This window comes from Aptenodytes patagonicus, chromosome 5, assembly GCF_965638725.1.
Source record: "Aptenodytes patagonicus chromosome 5, bAptPat1.pri.cur, whole genome shotgun sequence".
NCBI lineage: Eukaryota > Metazoa > Chordata > Aves > Sphenisciformes > Spheniscidae > Aptenodytes > Aptenodytes patagonicus.
In genome coordinates this window covers 49,682,073-49,702,613 of record NC_134953.1, presented here as the reverse complement: position 1 = coordinate 49,702,613, position 20,541 = coordinate 49,682,073, and the positions used below count along the sequence as shown (strand labels likewise).

The window sequence follows — 20,541 nt, the reverse complement described above, 5'->3', positions numbered from 1 at the left end:
TTTCAGTTTTATTGTCACCACCTACTTCGCAAAATTGGCGAGATTCTGAATGACTTTAGCAATAAGTGTGAGTGTGCGAGATGTCCGGTCATCAGGATACTCCTGCATGAGGCTAAAGAGGCTGGGGGACATGATAGCGGGGCACAGGAAGCGGAGGAAGAGGGAGGCACTGATTAGGCGTTCACTGATGTCCTGCTTGCCCCTGCTCAGGCACTGCTGCTTCCAAGATGCAAATACCTCCTTCAGCTCACGAGGGAACACGCTGAAAAACAACAAACCAAGAAATAAAATCGCATGGGCAATGAGATGCAACAAGTTGAACTGGTGACCAATCACCTGAAATAATTATCTGTGAGAAATCATCATCGGCTCTTTTTTTTTTTTTTTTCCTTTTTTCTCTCTAGGCTAGGAAATGTCATTAGGCATCTATTCTTAGATCCCCATTCAATCTGGTGATACTGAAGTAGTCTTTAAAGCATCCCTTGTTCATATATGTTAAGTGAAGCCATTTTCAGACACACTGATTTGCAAGCTAAGAACTACTTATCCATCACTACCGTGGAGCAAACAGGGTGTTAGAATATTAAAAACAAACTGAACCAAACTGAACTCATCTCCATAACTGATTTTTTTTCTTTTTGCTTGTTAAGATCTCTCAGTATTTTGCATGTGCTTCGTCCTGAAGCAGAAAGGCCATTCTTCTTTCACTACTACTCAGAAACAGAGATTAACAGAAATCTCTCTGCCAGCGTTTCCTCCCTGTGATTTCCTGTTCAGTTCTACAGATCTAAAGGGTCTGAAAGTTTTCTATACACATCAAAACTTTCAGCTTTTTATTCCAAGTTCAAGCTAAGCTGTTATCTTCTCACTTTATTCCCTCCTTATTCAGTCACAGCTCAGTATGTGTTCCCTTGGCAGGGTATTTCAGCAGAAGCTCCTGTCAGGTATGGTGTGTGGGACTGGAACCCCTCAATTTGGGCACAAGTTCCACCTGCAATATGGTGTCACACGTAGGAAGATAGGGAGGAAAGGAAACGAAGGCAGTCTCAGAAGGTAGATGGGTCTATGCTATTTCCCTGTACAACTGCTGTTTTCTCATCTTCAGAGGAGGAACGGGCACCCTGTAAGCAAATGACCTAATGGGGGAGAAGGGGAGGGGAGATGCCTCACCAGTAAGAATTGATAATCTTGCAGAAGGCCAGCTCACAACACATTTTCAGGTTGCTCTGATGATCTGTTAATTCACTGGATGAACATTTGCTGGGATCCACTTCACAGTTTTCATCTGACTCATACAAAGCCTTGATAAACTCCCCTGGACAAAGGGAAGAGGATGACAAACCAGGGTAGTTACATGAAAAGCCTCCTTGACGCACCTTTTAATCCTGCTTATGCCTTTCCTCGGCAACTGCCTCTTCTGCTCCCTGGGTCTGCAATACAGCCTCCAGACACCAGATGTTGGGGACATGACTCCTCCCGGCTCTTTCAGAACAGAGCACTTGTCGTACCAGATCAGACAGCTGGTGCTCTGATGCTTCAGCCTCCTGTGCCCTCACTGCCCCCCAAATATAGGTGCAATAACAGGATGGCTTTGCTTATAAACCCTGCAGACACTTCACTTATAGTCTAAAGAATAGGATTTGACTTTGTATTCAAATTGTATTATCAACTATAAAATTATCCACAGTCTTAGAAATGAAGCTGTGCTATTTGTCTTCATAATTTCCCCAGGAAATGCACATGACAATGCTATTTATTTTTATTATTTCTAAATGTAGCATTTTTTTAAATTCTAAAAAGTGTCACCTTGCTCTTGAATAAGAGTAATACCAGAGTGCTAGCTAGAGACTGCTAATTTTATCAATCTCTTTTATCAGCACCTTATGACATTTTTATAGCCTGCATCTTTCAAAATCCTTTGCATTTGTGTCATCCTTCCCTTACGGCATTGCAACAGAAACTGGACACATACAAAACCAGATGAAGTTTCCTTTGTTTGACATATTGGAATGAACTACTTACTAATTTTCCTCCTATATATGCTAGTACACCAAGTGATTTTTCAACTGTTGTTGTTCACTAGGAAAACCTCTTTATTCATTCATTTAATGATTCAATGTCTTTTAAGTTCATCTCCTCAGATGATCTTGCTGGCTCTGAGCTAACACCACAAGGCTTGTTTGTGCAAAAGGGTTTTGGTTTTTTGTCTTTGTTTTCATAAAAACCCTTAAATACCTCCCAACCCCCCTCCCCGAATCTCAAGTCAGCAGTGTTCTTGCAAGCAAAGCAGGCAGCACATTTTCTTAAGCTTTTTTTTTTTGTTGGGGTCCAAAATCTTTCTGCTGCGGGCATCTAGATCACTTATTTGCAAAACTCTCAGCATCAGTTTTGCTGAGCCAATTCTGTTTTAACTGTTGTTTACCGGATAATATTTTTTTTTTTCCTTAAACACATTTGAAACTTATTCTTTCTGGTCCACAAGACCCTGCCTTAATCATATATTAAGATGCTCTTACAGATGTATTAAATAGCTAACACCAAGTGTGATGTTGTTAATCCTTTCAAAGAACATGGCATCTCAGCAAAATGACATTTAAAACTTGACAAAGAATTAGATGGGTATATTGTCATGAGCAACCTTGCCCTGAGCTACAGACAAGCTGGATGACCTTAGGGGGAATTTTCCATCTCTCATGTCTATGATTTACAATCTTATCACTCAGCACCAATGCTCTAAATGATGTATTAGAAGTCAATAATTTTTACAATATTTTTATGTAATTACTGTACATTAAGGGACTTGCAGTCAAACGTAATATACTGGTCCCACAGCTGATTGTTCAGTCTGCTGAAAAGCATAGCACAAAGTAATACGCTGCTCATTTCTCCATACCAGGCGAGAGCCTAGGACTGTGACTTACGCTCAGTGGTTCCACCCATGAGAATAAGGCTACCAGAACAGGCTCATTACACTTAAGAAATGGCCAAAATGCATATAATCACAGACCTGACTATACTGACCTTTGGAGCACTAATTTATCCAACTATCTCCTTGATGACTTGCCAGCGTCTGGGATTGCTAAGGACAAACGAGACTGCTGGGAAAGCAAGCTGCTTTTTTTTTTTTTGTGAAAGGATGTGGTGTGGGACTTGGCTTTGGCCTGATCTTGTTTCTCTTGTATCAATTTCCAAAGCTTTCTTCATCCAAGAAACAACAGGGGGATGGGTGGCTCATTGTGCAATCTTGGGTAAGAAAGATTGTGTGGAGTTGGTAAAAGCTAACTGTAGCGAGGCTGTGAGTTTCTTTGGAAGAGAGCACACACATTTTGGTCCTCTTTATTGCAATATTAGTTGTGTGGACAGTAACTCCCAAGGCAGTCGCTTATGACTAGAGCAGAACCTTTTTGTGGAGAGGGGACAATAATACAGTTATCAGAATCCACCCTGGCATGTAACCATGGACATTAAGACCCCACCAGGGGAACGGAGTAGGACATCACAGGTTGGCCAGGCAGTTTTAATGAGGCAGTGAATAAAGAGCACTTTGGATAAATACAGGCAGGAGGCTCCCTAGACAGTCTGCATCTTGATCTCCTGCCCTGTGCTACTCAGTAGACCTGCAGCCCCACTCCCTCCGGCCCTGTTTCTCTAAGGGGCAAGGTACCAGTTTAAAAGGTTAACACAAATGTTTATTAACTAATTGCTCCGTGGCAAAGGTAAGGGCTTAGCAAGTCCAAGGGTCACTCTGGAACCTGCCAGCATTACCAATAGTTGCAGCTGAAGCATCTGGAAATGAGTTTTCTTGTACTACCTGCATTCAATCCAAGCGCTAGGGTGGGCATCTCACACTTAACACTCGTTAACACCATAGCTAACATTTGCTGTTAACTACAACGGCAAGTGAAAGAGACTGACTGGAGAGCCCCAGCAATATGCACTTGTGGATGAGAACTTGGGTTGTCAACCAGATACCCCTGGGTATATCTAATTCCCTAGGTGGTGGCACTTTGGCCTAAAGCGATTGCAGGAGTTTCTTTAATGTAAAAGGAGATTAGTGAAATATATGCTTCACATTCATAAGCCTTTCCGAAATCTCCACCTAATTGTATCGCACATGATACCACATTCACTCCTGACACCACAACACAAGGTATTGGTCTCAATTTCCTCTGTTAAACTTTGTGTCAAAATCCCTTTTTTAAGCCTGTTTGTATATCAGATAGAACAATCACCGTTGCCCACAAATCAATTGCAGTATTATACCTCTTCATCCTAACTGGAGACACAAAAGAAGGTTACCCAGAAAAACATAATGCAGTGATACGAACTTCAAGAGGGACTCAGCTGTATCAAATCAGGTTTGCCTTTCCTTGGGTGCTGCTACTGCAGGCACCAAAAAACATCTTCCTCTGTGTGGAGGAAGGGCATCAAGAGTAAGACAGCATGTATTTTGCTACCTGGATACCAGACACCTGGGCTTAGTGCTGAGGCAGTTCCTTCCCATCCCACACTCCTAGGCGCACAAGGCTTCAGTCATGTTGCAGACAGTTCAGGGTTAGCCCTTGCAATGCAAACAGGTGACAGGCACTTTCTTACCTAGTGCATCGTGAAGATACTTCTGCCCTACCAACTTTAGGTATTCCTCAATAGCTTTGGTAGCAAGTGTGTTCTCCCTGAAGATCAAGACATCATGCTCCCCACAACGATCTACCTCAGACATCACCAAATCTGTCAAGAAGTCCTGAAGAAAAAGGTCAAATGGCAAGAGGTTATTTTAACCAGACTCAGTCATGCCAGGCTAACTGCAGAAGCCAAGAAGGAAGGATAAACAGAGGAGCCAGAGGATTACTGAAACAATTGCCCAGCTTGGGACAAGGGGTGCAGATGCTACACGTAGTATGGGCCAAGGAAATAGCTAGGGCTCCTCTTGGGTTTATTGTATTCATAAATGTTATAGATCACAAATTATAAAGGGAGAAGCAAAAGTCTCTAAAAGAAAACCTTTACAGCCAAGCTTGTGTTTCAGTTTAGAACCTGAACAGAAACCCTCACCAGTTTATCAGTGGGTTTGTCTGTTGAAAGAAACAGTGGTATTACATTTATCTTTTAATACTGAATATTACATAAAAACTTGGATTTAAAAATCCAGGATGGAAGTTAGGCACAAGTTCTTACAGCTTGGTTAAATTTAAATAAGAATGGCTTATATCAATTAAATTCACAAACCAAAAGTGGTTCAGGATTTGGGCAAAAAGTTAACATACTTGCTGTGGATCTATACGGCTTAACTTGAACTGTATTCAAATGCCGAGGCATGAACTATCAGCAAGTCTTGATACAGTGAATAACCTCTTGATACAGGGTCTAATTCTACAGTAATACTTATTTCCTGAAGTGATAACTTTATGTGAGTCAAGGACACTCAACATCTCACAAGAAATACTCAGTATTTTGCAAGATCCAATTTAAGCCACTGTAAAGTTCTCCGGGAGAGGAAGCTTTTTTTTAACTGCCCCTCCCCCCCCCCCCCCACAAGCCACCACCCTGAATTAGGGCTGAGTGATAACTGTGACTCGCTGGTTCTGTTGCAAACAGCAACATCCTCCAAACAGTTCAAAGAGTGCTGTAGTAAGGTTTCATAACCCCATTAACTACAGAAGCCAGAATGCACTGCTACCATATGAGTATTAAATGTGCAGAACAAATTATATATGATATTTATCTATAAATATATCTATTTTTTATAGATAAAAATGCACTTAGTACTCTTGGCTTTCAATCCATTATCGCTGCTTCTTTTTAGCAAAACCTGAGAGAATTATTTTCACCTGGCACAGCCTGGGAACATCCACCTGCATCACAACCAACACAGTGTGACCCGGAAACGTACCCTCTTTGCAGCTTTAGGTTATGGCAGCCTAAGCTGCTCAGTGCTTCCAGTAAACAGAGGTTCAAACGTTCAGGCACTAGGAAGGCAAAGTCGTAGCACTAATTTATCTACCTGTTGCAGCTAGCACTGCAGGAATCCAGAGCCTGCTTTCCAGCAGGATTTCAACACAACCCTACAGGAGCTATCCCAGCTACCAGCTTCTGCTGATCACACAAACAACTTGGTGAGGAACAAGTTTCTATCACGTACTGTCACAGAGCACCAGCCTTTCAGACATGTATATCAAGGGGAGAACATTAGAGTGGCATATGATTATGCAGACATAAAAGGATCTTTTCAGAGCAGTTAAATTAGGCTGTCCCTTGGATGTTGCTTATGGCCATCCTTCCACATCTCCAACCCTCTAACTTGTGTTTGGTCGTGGTTAACTTGCTCTAGCTGGCAGTACTTGAAGAAGCTGGCTACAGCTTGGTACTACTGACTTGGCAGGCAGCATCCAGACAAATCAATGCTTGTTAATGCTTCTCAGAATTTCCCGAGACCTACAGGTTATTCTCCCACAATCTATTTGAAGAAACGGAGGCTCAGTCCAATTCCTGCCTCACAGAGAACCATCAGTGTGCACCCAGAAGTCCTAATAACATCCTTGGGGCAGGTGGGACCACCATTAACCGATTACAGATTCTCCAAATGGCTGTTCAAACGCTGACCAAATCAATGTTAGCGCTGATTAGCTGAGTTAGCGCTTAATCAACAATGGCACTCTGCTGCTCATTGTACCAGAGAGACTTATTTATAGAAGTAATTCTCCAGTTTACTAATCTCTCGCTTACTTATTTCTTATCCTGTCTCATGATTTTAGAAATACAGAAAAGGTTCCTGACACTCAAGTGCAGGCCGTAACTTTTCAGAATAACATGAAGTTACATAGTACTCCCGCTTATACTTTGTACACAGCATCTCTAATTTTTCTATCAACTCTTAATCATTGTTGGTATCGTGCCTATCTACATGCCTTCCTGGTAGATGCAATTGCCCAAGTCTTTTCAAATACTTTAGAGACCCTTTTCTCAGTCTTACCCTGTCAGGCAACTTCTGCTGTTGCTCATGGTCATGCCAGCCCAGGCTTCCTACTTTCTAGCTGAAAAGATATCACCTATGAGCAGCAAGAGGGAGTCGTTTTGACAGGAGCTGCCTGTTCTTACCTTAGCTCTCCCAGTGCTCTGAAGAATGTGCACCAAAGCGCAAGCCATTTCTTCCTTATTTCTTACGCTGATCACAGGTTCCAGCACAGAGCACAGCATAGTGTAGTTGCTGGTAACAAATTCTGCAAATTCTTTGTATTGCTCCATGGGCAAGATGGTGATGGTCTGATAACGTGACTTTATCCGAATGGAAGGTCCCCCTGATTTCCCTTTGTTGGGTGTAGGTGTGCTGACTGGGTACCATTTCTCCACAAACTGGCGACCAGTTACACTGGCCATGGGAATGTTGACCAGGCCTACATAATTGTTCTTGTCCTTTTTCTTCTTCTTCTCCACATCCTTGTAGATGTGAACTGTGATGCTGTGAAGAGGTGGGAGACCATAGAACTCAAAGTGCTCTCCCCAGAAAATGTTGTCCGCTTTTGTTTTGCTGGTGGTGCGGGCAAAGAGGGTGTCATCAAGGCACAGCTCACAGAAGTATTTCTTCTTGGGGGCCAGGTCCTTTGCCTCAATGATCCAGAGACGGAGCACGTTTTCAGCTCGACGGCAGTTGTCCTGTGGAGAAGAAAGAGCTCAGCTTTGATTCAGAATCCCTAAAAATTGAACATTTTGTCTTCTAAAGCAGCAGCAAAGGGCTGCCTTTTGTGTCCAAGGCAGGGACAGAGTCAGAATTCAGAATCAGATTCTCTGATGTTCAGAATCAGAATCTCTAGAAAACTGGACATTTTCTAAAATAGAGGCAAAGGGCTGTCTTTTGTATGTTAAAGGTGGGGACTAGAACATTTTTCTTCTCAAAAAGCTGTATTTGAAATGGTTTAGAAAACACACACTGCACAGGAGCCCCTCAAAAGCCGCTGGACTGGCACGGCACACTTGCATTGTTTACTCTTGTGAATAATTCCAAGAGCACTGTTATACCTCAAAGGTGGTACGCCTACTATGCAGGTGACTCATCAGATATTTCCAGCTGATCACTAACTTGACCCCCCTTCTCACTTCGGCTCAAACTCCTTTTGAGTTGGTTTCTTTTTTCCCCCAAACTATGCCCCCACAGTAAAACATGAAACCTATGAAAGCCATGTCCCATCCTTCTGAGGTGCATGGTATCAGAAATCCAGTCTGAAAGCAGGCACTGGGGCAGGGATCAGGAAGCATGCTGACACGTGTTTATTTATTAAAGGTTTGACCTACTGCACTCACTAGAATAGTACACAGCAGCTTTTGATACACTGATGAGCGGACTTCTCCCCAGACTAAATTAATTGCGCATGCATCTGTGGGAAGCCCTGGTACACTGGACTAAAATCCAATCATACCACCTCCATTCCCCTGGTAATCTTATTTCTGCAGTTTCTATTACCTTATTCGGCTGCACTGTTCTGCGTAGATTTTCCATCCACTTGTCCCTCTCTGCTGCAGAGGAACAGCTGAAGCATTTACTGCCACTGGAGTAGGTTACCTGGAACATATAAATGACAGGCTGAGTTCAGGCAAGCCTAGGAGACATGTAAGAGGCTGCAAAAAGCAAGGAAGAAGATAAGCAATGCTTGAGCAACAAAGTAAATACGAAAAAGGCAGGAAAACAATATGGGAGCCTAGAAGGCAGAGAGGTTAAAAGGCCCACAAAATGTAGAGAGAAAAAAAAAAGTCGGTTCAAATGAATATAAAACTGAAGAAACATATGAGGAGCACCAGAGGCTCCTCTTAAAGGCTTTTAAACAAGGCTTTAATTAACCAGTTAATTTATTTTTTTTTTAAACACTTGTTAATTGATCCATAGCTATTAAATGCTTGCAGATTTCCCCATTAAGTCCCAGAGCAGATGATTTGGATACTAACAGCATAGAGACAGACAGAACTAACAATGAATTAATAGAAGGCAAAACACACTGCAAACGATGTCTTCAGTAAACACAAAATATTTCCAAGGGTCCATATATACAGCAACAGTCTAAAACAAACCGGAGGAGCTATGCTCTGATGCGGCCCCGACACTCAATGCCATACACAATTCTGCTTTCACGCAGGAGGGAACCACCTTGGTTTCTTTCACTTTTACGTGGCTTGACAAGCTTCATTTACTCTTTCCATTCATTTGTGTGCACAATTAAAAAGCAATTTGAGGCAACAGACTCAGACCTAAGCTGTTACTCAACTCCCCAAACCTAAGAAAGCTGGAAAGTGCTTCCAACCAGAAGAATGAGACTGAAGCAAACAGGAACAGTTCCTGGATACATCCCAAGGGAGAAGGGCCTGATATGCTGGTTTTCTGCCAGAGCAGTTTTCCAGGTTGTAAACAGATCTTTGTTCCAGAAGTTCAGACACATCTGACTAATCCTGCTGAAGACAGACTGCCACCCGCCCCTGCCACAACAGATTACGATGGCCTTAAGATGCATCCAAATAGCACACACAAATACACTGTTAGTCCTGCAAGGTAGGACCGTGCTCACGCAAACAGCCTGTGTCTGAAGCAAAGCTAGGAGCCACGTGGTGCTGTGCTGCAGCCTGTGCTGCAACAGCAAGAGGCTCTTTGCATCCTGCTCCATGGTGCAACGGACACGTCTGCAATTACTGAAGCTTCTCCTTTAGCGATTGGCAAATGGGCTGAGCTAATGGAAGGGGGCTCTGACTGGAAATCACATTTCTCAGTTATGGTATATTTTCTAAATTTAATTTTAGGTGAATTTGGAGAGGATGACTACACAGCTTATGAACAACAGTATGTTTCAACCATACATTTGCATGCAAACTACAAATGCTTAGATATTTATCAAATTAAAGAGATTTTTCAGTTAGAAGACGCAGTAATTGAAAAAGATTTCTCTCCATTGAGTGATTGATGCCATTAGCCTCAAGGACTTTAAAATTGCATGCTGGTTAGACAGCCCCCACCCAAACCTCAGGATAGCAGCGGCTGCTGATCTGTTCTCCAATTACAAAGTCGCAGAACAGCGTACTGCAAGGGTTCAGACTGACTGACAGCATATAATCGGCTGCGTGTTTGGAGAGCGTTCTTTACCTCAAAGCAGAAGTCTTGTCCAAGGATACTGCTGTGAAGTGGTTTGACAAAGACTTTTTCTTCTGACCCAAGATCCAGGGCCTCCACGGCGCTGCCTGGGCTCAGTAAAGACTCATGGGAACGGGACTCTTTCAGCTTTGGCAATCCACGTGACCTGTAGGAGAAGAAGGGGGAAAGGAAACATTATTTTTCGCACAATTACCAAAAGAGTTGGCAAGATCCCAGAGGAAGCTGCAACTTGTTGGTGTTTATTCAGGACAACTTCTACAATTAGTCTGTAAACCTGATGAAAATAACATGAGGCCAATAATCCCAGACTCCGAAGGAAATACCCACCTACACAAGCCCAGGAAGTCCATTCCCACTGACCTAGAAATTGTAGGTGCTGAGCCATCAGTGAAAGAACAACAGCAAAACAAAAAGTTCAGAACTTAACTGCTGAAATTTAAAGAAACCTCATAGATAGGTTTGGATATATTACTGAAAATATTTTCTACTATCTAGATTACTAGATAAATGTTGTATATTAACAGCAAAAAGCACACCAATACCTAAAAATCTAAACCAATGCAGAATGATAGCTACTCTCATTGGAGCATACGATCCCCCCGCAACGCACTTGATTTTTCTTAATATACAAAGCCTTTACACTAAAGTCAAATATGCAAATTATTTCCCAATCCACAATGCTCAAATCGGTTACCTACATTTAAATTTTGCATTTTCTCCTTCAGCTCCTTCTTCCAGTTTTAACAGCTCCCAATTTTTTTGATACCTCCATTCGCTTCTAACTTCCCCTCGCTAACACACACTGCTTCTCTTTTTCAGTTGACTGGGCTGTAAATCTGAGCTCTACCAGAGCTGGCATCTCCCAAATTCACAGTACCTTTTTATCAAGGCAGTCTTCTCTTTGCCCCTACCAGTTCTTGAATACTTCTCAAAGACATATCCCTCCCTCCACTATGCTGTAGCTTTTTGCAACCAACAGCAACATCATAAAAAGTGCTCTAACACTTTCTGTATTCTTCCAATTCGATTTAATGCAACATTCACGCATAGTAGGGAGCTCTGCTGTCAAACAGCACTGTAAAACGTGTAAAAATTTACAGGTGACAGCAGCTTCACCTGTGCTCCTTCTAACTCCAAACTGACTCCTGGATTACAAGCTTCTGCAATGAAGTCATATGATACTTCAGGCACAACTAGTATTTCTACTTCAAAAGACAAACATGATGTGCACACACATCTTATTTCTCCTCTAGCTGGAACTCAGTCAAAGCCTTCACAGATGACCAACAAGGAGGAAGAGCACCAAGTCCCAGCTTAGTAGAAAAGGAGCCGTTTACCTGGCAGGTCTAGATTTTGTTAAGATATTGAAGTCGTGCTGGTCCCTATGCCTGTTCAGTGACTGTGAAAGTGTGTCCATAAATATGGCTTCACATCCACCAAGTGTGACTGAGCACAAAGAACAGATGTTAAAGTAGAAAGGCATCAGTTGTCTATACATTACGCAGAGAAAAGCAATGCTCTGAAATGATGCTTTCTCACCTGTGTTTGTCCTCACAGTATTTCCTCTTATTCAATTCCCAGTATCAAGGCTCAGTATCAAATGGAAAATGTTTAAAAAAATGTATTTATGGAAGACTGAAAAGCACATCTACCTCTAACAGCTTCCTTAATCTTGAAAAATAAGTAGTTTTTATATACTTCCCTCGCATATCTTATATAAAAAAATCCTCATATTTTGTAACCTTGGCAAAATCAAATTCCTCCTACCCTTGAGCAATCCTGCGGGGAAACAGAAGGAAAAAAACCATTTGGAAAAGGCGTCTTCAGTACTTCTAAGGCTGCTTAACAAAAACTTGGGTATCACGAAGGATGCATGTAAAGCAACAAGCAGAGTTCATCTGACTGCTGTTTTGTACAAAATGAAATGCTGAAGGTATTCTAGTAGATTCATGTACGATAAGATTTATTAAACAGTAAGGGAGAACTTTGTTCCCATTCAATATATTGAAAGACCTAAGTGCAGGCAGCAAAAACCTTTCATCAGAGGAATATTACAAAGACACTGATTTCAAATGCAAAACAGCAGCACTGGTACAAACGCGTTGGCTGCACTGTGCATGCTTTGTTATAACAGGTTACAGCAGCAGCTGTACCAACACAAACCTAAAACCTCAGTCATGTATAATTGAACACTTGCTGCAAGTTAAGGTAGGGCAAGTCTAAAATAAACACACCACAATATACCACTTTAGTATCATCTCTGCAAAATCCTCTCTAATTTCTCCTCTCAAGAAAGCACTGCTGAGGTCACTTGGCTTCTGTCCCTATCCCAAACTCTCAGAAATTCCAGTCCTAACAAAGTACTTAGGTGCATGATGCAGGGGAGCTGGCTGAGAGCCTGCAGCCAACTCCCGCCTTAGCTCCTTGTCAGAGAAAGAAAGCATGGAGTGGTCACAAAGAGGGGAAAGAGGAGGGAGAGAAAAATAATTACCAAATAAAGGCAAAAGAAAAAGAGATTTTAGAAATCCCAGTTAAGCGGAGGCTGCACTTGGAGTAAGACAAATCAAGCACACCTACATGAAACAATTGTACAGCCACTTAGCAGTGCATCCCCAAATCATAGTGGTGCCACATGTCACAGCCCTTCCTTTCAAACTTCGTTCTCTGGGCTACATCTCAGACAATAAATCCTGCTGGGAGAGGAAAAAAGGCACAAAAATCCACAAGGAGTTCTTCCTCAAGCCTTAGGTTACAAATTTCAGACGAGCATCATGCCAGGCAGATATGCTGGGGCAAGAAGAAAAGTCACAGCCGCACCAGTAGAGAAATCTCTCTCCTCATCGGCTGTGCTCCCACCCGGCCCCGCGGGTGACACGAAGAGGCTCCCGGGTGCGTGTTGCCATGGTGCAGCCTCCTGTAAAGAGATTAGGGGGGGCCGGCAGCCGGGAGAGGCAGCAGGCGCAGGGCGGCCACTCTGCAGACCTGGCAAAAGGGGGCCTTTCCAGAAAGAAAGAAGTCCCTCCTCTTCCTTTCCTACAACGAGTTTAACGAGACCTGGACAGTTAAAGACAGCAGGAGAGCGCAAGGCATCTTCCAAGAATGCCTCCGAACAGCCTTTGGGGACACAGTGAGGGCAAAGGCAGGTACACACAGCAATTGTACGCCATGCCTCCACATCCCATCTTGCAAGTTAAATCTTTTAGTAGCACCTATTCTGCTTCATTGCTCTTCTAACTAGTTAGCTTTGAACATTGTTTTGTTGCAGATCAGCTAGAGCATGGTTAGTTTTGTTGACTCAGGGTCCTGGGGCAGAGGAACGTCTACCTGTTTGAGCAATCCCTTGAAGTTACCATATTTAAAACAGCTCAATAAACTGATTAAGTGGCTTAGAATCGGCACTTTATCTTCCATAAACACCACAGCAATGTCGTGAAGTTGTTGCTTAGATGCAACCACACACATTTACAAACACAAGGACATGCATTTGTAAGCACCATGGTATATATTTCATCTATTGATAGATCTGCAAAGCAAATCATTGACTTGTGCCTAAATCAGCAGCATCCCAATCAATATAGGCAATAATTATACAGAAATAATAGTTCTCTGCTGCTTTAAAGCCTGATCTGATATTCTGAAGCTATAAGTAACAATGAAAGAAAATTGCTTGCTGGCTTCCCTTTTGCATAGATGCCACTAACTTACTTCCCAATGTCCACCACAGGGGCTGGATTAACAGGGTCTTTCCTGTATTAGGTAGGAAGCTACTGGTAAAATGAGTATTGCTTAGAGTCTCTGTTAAGAGAGAGGTAATCCCAGAGAAGCAGATTACTGTAAACAGGAAGATCACACATGCAAAAGGTGGGGGAAGGGTTGTTTGTACAAATCTGTTTCTGTTAAACAGCTCCATTAACAACACAAATCCTGTTTTAAATTACAGTCAACCTCCTATGATCAACTTTTTTTTTCCCTGCTGCTTTTTCTTTCTACTGCTGCACACAACAAAAAGATTTCAAAGGATGACATAGGAGTCCAGAGCAAATAGTTACCAACAGCACCGAACAATTCTTACATAGGTATTCTCCGTAATTTCTTTCCAACGGGAAAAGCAGGTGGAGGAAGAGCACATCAGGGAACATTTTAAACTTCTCACCTCTTTTCACATGCTTTGGAGTACTGGTCTTCAGAGCTGCACAATTTCCTTCTAAATCAGAGCCCAGCCAATGCCCCAAACCACTGACCTGGCAGCAATGCGCGACTGCTACTGAAAAAGATCTCTTCAACAACACCATCTTGCTGGCCCAACCCCAAGCTGACCCTCTCTCCTTGCACACCATAATTCAGTAATTTTCCACTTCAGGAAGATCTCGGTTGTAAGCCGGGAACTAGAAACCTCTGGCTTTCGGTGGCCGCCCATGGCACACAGCAGCCTATTAGTCGACTTCTTTTATATTCTACTGTCTATAAGGCATGTAGAATAAAGGGTTAAAATCCTAATTGCTCTGGTTATGAAGCTCTCCTGCTGATTTTGACCTATTTAAAAGCCAACCTACAAAGCACAAAAGACTTTCAATTACTGAGCTTACCAGGGAGAGCACTATATTGCTTGGAAAACAAGCCTGTGGACATAAATAATCCAAGAGATAAAAAATAAATGTATAGAAATGAACTACCAAGGAACAGAATCCCATAATCTGTTTCCTTTACCAAACTGGTGTGAAGGCAAAGAATTCTGAAAAGAGTTTTTTGTTCAGCCCAAGCACCCGGCTAAAGCCATGTCTCCACTGGTCTTATGCGAAACTGTATGTCTGCATGCTTCAAATAATTCCAGCACAATACCCATGTGTTTAGAGACACTCCCCGAGATCAGAAAGTTGAATTCAATACTTAGCCACTCACAAAGTCACAGGAGAGACCTTGGACTGTAATGCAGTGAACTTTCTGCTCAGCGCTGCTATTCAAAATCCCAGCCCTGCTGAACTGGACCCTAACGTCGGCAACATCATCTGCAATACAGGTGCGCTCTACCAGTGCTGCAGCATCAGGTTTCCCAATGCAAGTGTTCATTTTGTAGGCACCACACCCCGCTTCGTTTTCCAACTGCCAATTAGCAGAACATCCTATGACTTGGTCAACAATTCTACAAGTCTAACCAGTTTCATCATTAATTTTTTTTTTAAATCAGAAACTTAGGGCAACTTATTTAGATGCAAGTTCTACTCAGCTACAATTAAACGCTGGCTTTTTCTGAGCATATTGCTTTAGTCTTCCACTGAGATTCCAGTCTTTTCTTGCAAGGCCCTACCCAAAGCCTTATCGTTTGAATCCTGGATTTGCAAAGCTCTTCCCTGCCTGCCTGCTCTCCCTACAGATCACAGCTTGTCTAACAGACACCTCATATGGCGCAGCCAAACAGGCTGCTGAATTTCACATTGGTAGCGTCCTCCTCACTCTACTGTAACTGTGGTCTCTGCTATTAATGTTTCAAATTCTTTTGCTTTGCTGGACCAGAGGTGCTTAACCGATGCAGTTTCATTTCACTACTAAGTGATTTATAGGTGAATGCTATGTGGAGGAGCCTGGAGTTTGCAGAAAAGCATCAGCCATTAAGAAGTATGTTTTTATACAGGGGTCAAGTGAGCTTGCAGGTGGGACAGAGCAGTCTCACACCAAGGCGAAGGTTTGCAACAATAGGCCTAACATTGAGATCTGTTCAGTTTTCACTGAAAAACCAAACAACTGCATGAGGATTGAAAAAACTGGCTGAAAGAAATACATTCACCAAAACAGGAGTGAGACGTTTCTTCAGAAAGAAACCACTCCTCCCCTTTCCCCATACTCCAGTATGCAGATAGAAACAGATACGCTGAATGAATACAAGCTCTGAGTGAGTCAAGCCTTAACAAAGCATTGTGTAACGCAGAATTTTATCCTTACATCTAAATCCGGATAAAAATCACTCACCTTTTTTTGAAAACCGGCATTAAATTAGAATGAACGAATACGAAAAAACCGGCAAGATTTGCTTCTATTATTTATACGATCTGTGCTATTTTCATACTGCAAAGAAACCAGGAGGGAGGAGCGAGAACTTACCGAAAGTAGAAAAAGCTGTCATTTGGGCAGCGATACCGTTTCACCATGAACCCCAGAGCCATGGCTACCCGCTTCCCTGCAACCTGCCGGAGCCCATTCTGAGCAAGCACACAACAGATCCTGTGCTTGTCTACGACTATCTGATAATGCCATAAAATGACTTTTAGTAAAGCAGGAGGATTCCCATGTGGCAGTAAATCCCAACAGGGCAAAACCCTCCCAGCTGTCCGCAGAGCTTTATTGCAGTCGCTGAGACCATATGCAGCCAGTCTCAACCATCTTCGCTCCCTCACCATAAACAAAACCGAGGCGAGAACTGTCAGTCCACTTGGAAACACTCTCAAATTCCTGTCTGCAAACTGAAAATATTAATTTGGTCTCTCCTTTCAAATGTTTTCCTTAAGTCTTTTCTCATGCTTTTTTACATGTTTTATACATTACTGACACTGAGAAAACGTTAGACGCAAATGTGTGGGTTGAAGAGCTCAAAGAATGCAGTGGGAAACAGGCTAGAAAAGCTGTGAAACATGATATAGTAACATGGTGCCAGATAGCCTCATGGCGAGAGCTGTTGATAACCTGGTGAGATGCCATACTGGCCACATGTCTGAAGAACTTCATTCACATCTGGCATGGGTCACAACCGAGCAGAGTCTAAGCATTCTCACGTTAGTGCCTTGTGAAGACAAACCATGAGTTTTCAAGTAAAACAGACCGCCCAGCAAACAACCTGAATCTGGAGTCATAGAAGTGATACAGACTGAGAGGCTGTGGATTCATACAGGACACCTGGATGCTGACCCACGGTGCTCGTTTCTGGAGGGGCACCGCAGCTCTCTCCTCTTCCCATCCGCTAACCCAGTCACACTGAAATGAAGTTTAAAAGCCAGAAAAAGTAGGTTGGCCAATTGCTTTCTGCTGAAACAGAAAATCTGATTATGAAAAAATCTGCAACTTATCTCCTTCACTCCTTCCTACAGCATTCCTGAATCCTTTCTATTTTAAATCAACTCTGAACAGACAGCATCCACCCTCTGTCACCATCTGGAATGGCATGCAGTGTTATAGTATCCCAAATTTTGATGTGCACCAGGATAACTAATCTTCCTTACTCCAGAATTTTATAGGTATTTATCTATAAACATCTCCTGTTTCTTAACAGGACCCAAACACCTCAAAAGCATGAGAAAAGCAACATGACAGCAGCCTCTATTTTCTTCTAATCCTTGCAGAATTTTGATTTATAAAGCTGTATGATACTTTCTTTGAAGGCAGGGCTCTTGTATTTGTCAGAGCAAGAAAAGGTAGATCCTATCAGTCAACCTGGTCCTGAAAACCTGTATAAACACCATGACATCACTTAACATCACCTGCTTAAAATGGGAAAGGGCTGACTCACCGGGGTAGGACAGGCAAGTTTTTACTGCAACAGATCGAGACTCATACAGAAAGCAGGGAGAGCAGAAGGTGAGAGAATGGCAATTCCCTCTCATGAATTAAGTCAGCTGCTATGTGTTACCTTCTTTCACGCAGAAGCAGTTGTCCCTGATTCGTCCCATTGGAAAAAGTCCCAAACAACAGCATAATTCTAAACACAAATCAATCTTTTTAGCCTCCTCTTCCCTCCAGCCCATCTCCTCCCAGTATGTTAAGCTGTTCCTCATCTTCAATGCTTCATTCCCACATGGCTTCCAAGTTGTTTTTCCTGCTATTCTACCCACCCAATTGCATTTTTCAGGTGCCCTTAGATACAGACTGAAACATATGGGAGGGAAGGGAGAAATTATGGGCAAGTTTCACTTTATGGTGGAACTGAATTTCCTTTATGGTTTTATTTATAAAATACCATGAGAAAAGTAATATCTCTAACCATAAACTTTCAAAGTTGGTATATTCAATTGGTGCACTGTCTGATTAGACCACAAATGCAAAGCGAACTCCATTAAACCTTGAATCTTTCCAACAAAAGATAACTACAAGGTTGAGTAGTGCTGATATGCTTTCTCTCCAAAAAGAACTTATCAGCAATTTGTGACCCTCACCTGCAGCACGAGGCTTCAACCAGCTTGAGGTGAGGCTCATGCTTTTGAACAGCAATACTCATTTGTACAAAGATTTATCTCCAAATAAACTTCAGCTCAGCTTGCTTTCCACATAGCTTGGCTACTCTCACATGATGTCCCTTGCCTCCAAACCGTGCCCTCTGTTCACTTCAGCACATGTACCTCTGAAAGGAGGAGGATCACATGGACTGGTTATCAAAAATGCTTCGTTCCATTAGTAGCAAGCGACCATATCAAGTCACAAACCCCCTAAAACACTGTCCCATCTCCTGCCCTACAGACGCAAGATGCATTGCTATAAGGCTAGTGTAGCAGGCCAAAGGAGGAGGGTGACCGTATCAAAGTAAAGAGCAACCACCGGCTTGTCCCTGTCTAACATCCTACATATTGTTGGCTTGCCAGGGCTCTGTCCCCCAAACCTCTACATGGACTCTGCCACTGGAACTTCTCAGTTCATTTGCTCCTGGATCCTTCTTCTTAAATCCATGCCGAGGAGGCTTGAGAGGACTGACAGAACAGACCAGCTATGCTTAATGCCATCACCGCATGCATTGGATTTAATGCTTTGCAAGCAATCAGAGAAAATCCATGTTTCATTCAGGTCCAGTTGACAATTCATGCCCACACTGGCAGGGAGTAGAAGGGGATCCGGTTTTAAAGAGAAGGTGGCTTTGCTGTGTATAATATCATGTCTTAAGCCAAAGTTGTAGGGATTAATTATAGCTAAATTTATTTGCTTTCCCAGAATGATAGCATTTCCCTTACACTGCAAAAGGAAGTATCATCAGTCCACATTCACCATGAGTACCAAGTTAAGGAAACTTCAAGCAAAGCTGGTTACAAACAACGGTAAAAATAACAGGTACTTTATCACATGGTGGCATTATTTAACATGCTTACACTCACTGAGTTGCTTTTTATAGCCATGTTGCAACTTCCTGAAAATAGGGATTTATAATAAAACTTGACTCAGAACAGAATGTGTGGACATTACTATGACTACAGGAGCAACATCATCCACATCGTTAGTCATATATGGTAAGCAGCAGTCTTTTCTGTAACTCCTGAAGTTAACAAGAGCTCTAACATCCGAAGCCTTGCTATCTCCATGATTTTATGATGCTGCTTTTCAGATGGAGAAGATAGCACCATTGATGGAAGCAGCACAGCATGACAGATACAACTAATGAATTCAACTCAGCTAAAGGAGAAGGGAAAATGCACTAAACAACGTAAAATCACAGAAGCCTGCCGTGGCCTTAAGTACAGGGCAACCTATTTTTCACTCAGTCTAGCTCTCCTGCTGGGCTACTGTGGAATGTAACACAGAGTAATGTTTAATGAAAACAATCAAGAGATTTTACAAATAATTAGGAAAAACTGTGTGTATGAGCTTTTGCTTGCCTCATATACAATCCGTTCCCAGCCTGAATTGCCAGCCAGAAACTAAACAAGCAAGAATATACCAAATGGAGCACTAAGATGGTCAGAAGTTACTGAGTTTTCCAGTTTTCTGAAAAACAGACCGTCTGTTCATTGTAGTAACACTGCAGTAACTATACAATCGACTGACATTAGCAAGGATTCTTAATGTGCCAGAACTGCACTGTACCTCTCTGTGCTTTGCCAGTGCTAGCTGAACTGATCTGCTTGCACCAGCATAATCTGTCATATTGGCCACTACACTGATCTGTGGATAAGTATTGCATGCATCAAGGCAAGTTTCTCTAAAGCTGATCAATCCAATGGTTTTGTATCATGAAATTTAAAGTCTGCAGCTTATTTAAAACAGATGCAGAAAAAGGTATTTGAGTCCATATGCTTAACCTGAACTTTTCATCAGCTGTTAAGAGCAGTAAAAGTTTTCAGTCCTGTGTCAGCAGTACATTGTATACTAAATAACTTCTAACATACTAGAGTCAGCCCAAAAAACACCCATCTGCCAGTTTAACAATAAATCCTCTTCCTTGCTGTCATTCTGTGAGTGCATGCGCATGCTGCATGTAGATTTTGCGAAGTGCCTCTGGATGAGGAGAGATTGTTTTGGGAGATGCACTGAACCTTACCTGTCATCAGCATTGCGGAGAGATGGGAGACGGAAACTTGTGTTCCTGTCCAGCTTTGACTGACTCTTTGTCCTCTTGATGGACCCTTTCAGACGTTTACTGAAGAAGCCCTAAAATGAGAAGGTGCAGAAGTGAAACAGGGAAACTGATGCCAGTAATAAATCAATCAATGCACTGTCACTTAGTCCAA

The 20,541-nt window shown here is 42.4% G+C and overlaps 1 protein-coding gene across 4 annotated transcripts in view; it reads right to left on the bottom strand.

Moving 5' to 3' along the window:
* Positions 1 to 20,541, bottom strand: part of RASAL2 (RAS protein activator like 2) — a 150,050-nt gene that overhangs the window by 22,420 nt on the left and 107,089 nt on the right. For all 4 annotated transcript variants that reach the window (XM_076339648.1, XM_076339649.1, XM_076339651.1 and 1 more), the window contains 7 exons: positions 20,352 to 20,461; positions 10,118 to 10,271; positions 8,456 to 8,554; positions 7,096 to 7,650; positions 4,597 to 4,741; positions 1,171 to 1,315; positions 26 to 262 (listed from right to left, as the gene is read on the bottom strand). In XM_076339648.1, coding sequence (XP_076195763.1) covers positions 26 to 262; positions 1,171 to 1,315; positions 4,597 to 4,741; positions 7,096 to 7,650; positions 8,456 to 8,554; positions 10,118 to 10,271; positions 20,352 to 20,461 — 1,445 coding nt within the window. The remainder of the gene's footprint in view (positions 1 to 25; positions 263 to 1,170; positions 1,316 to 4,596; positions 4,742 to 7,095; positions 7,651 to 8,455; positions 8,555 to 10,117; positions 10,272 to 20,351; positions 20,462 to 20,541) is intronic.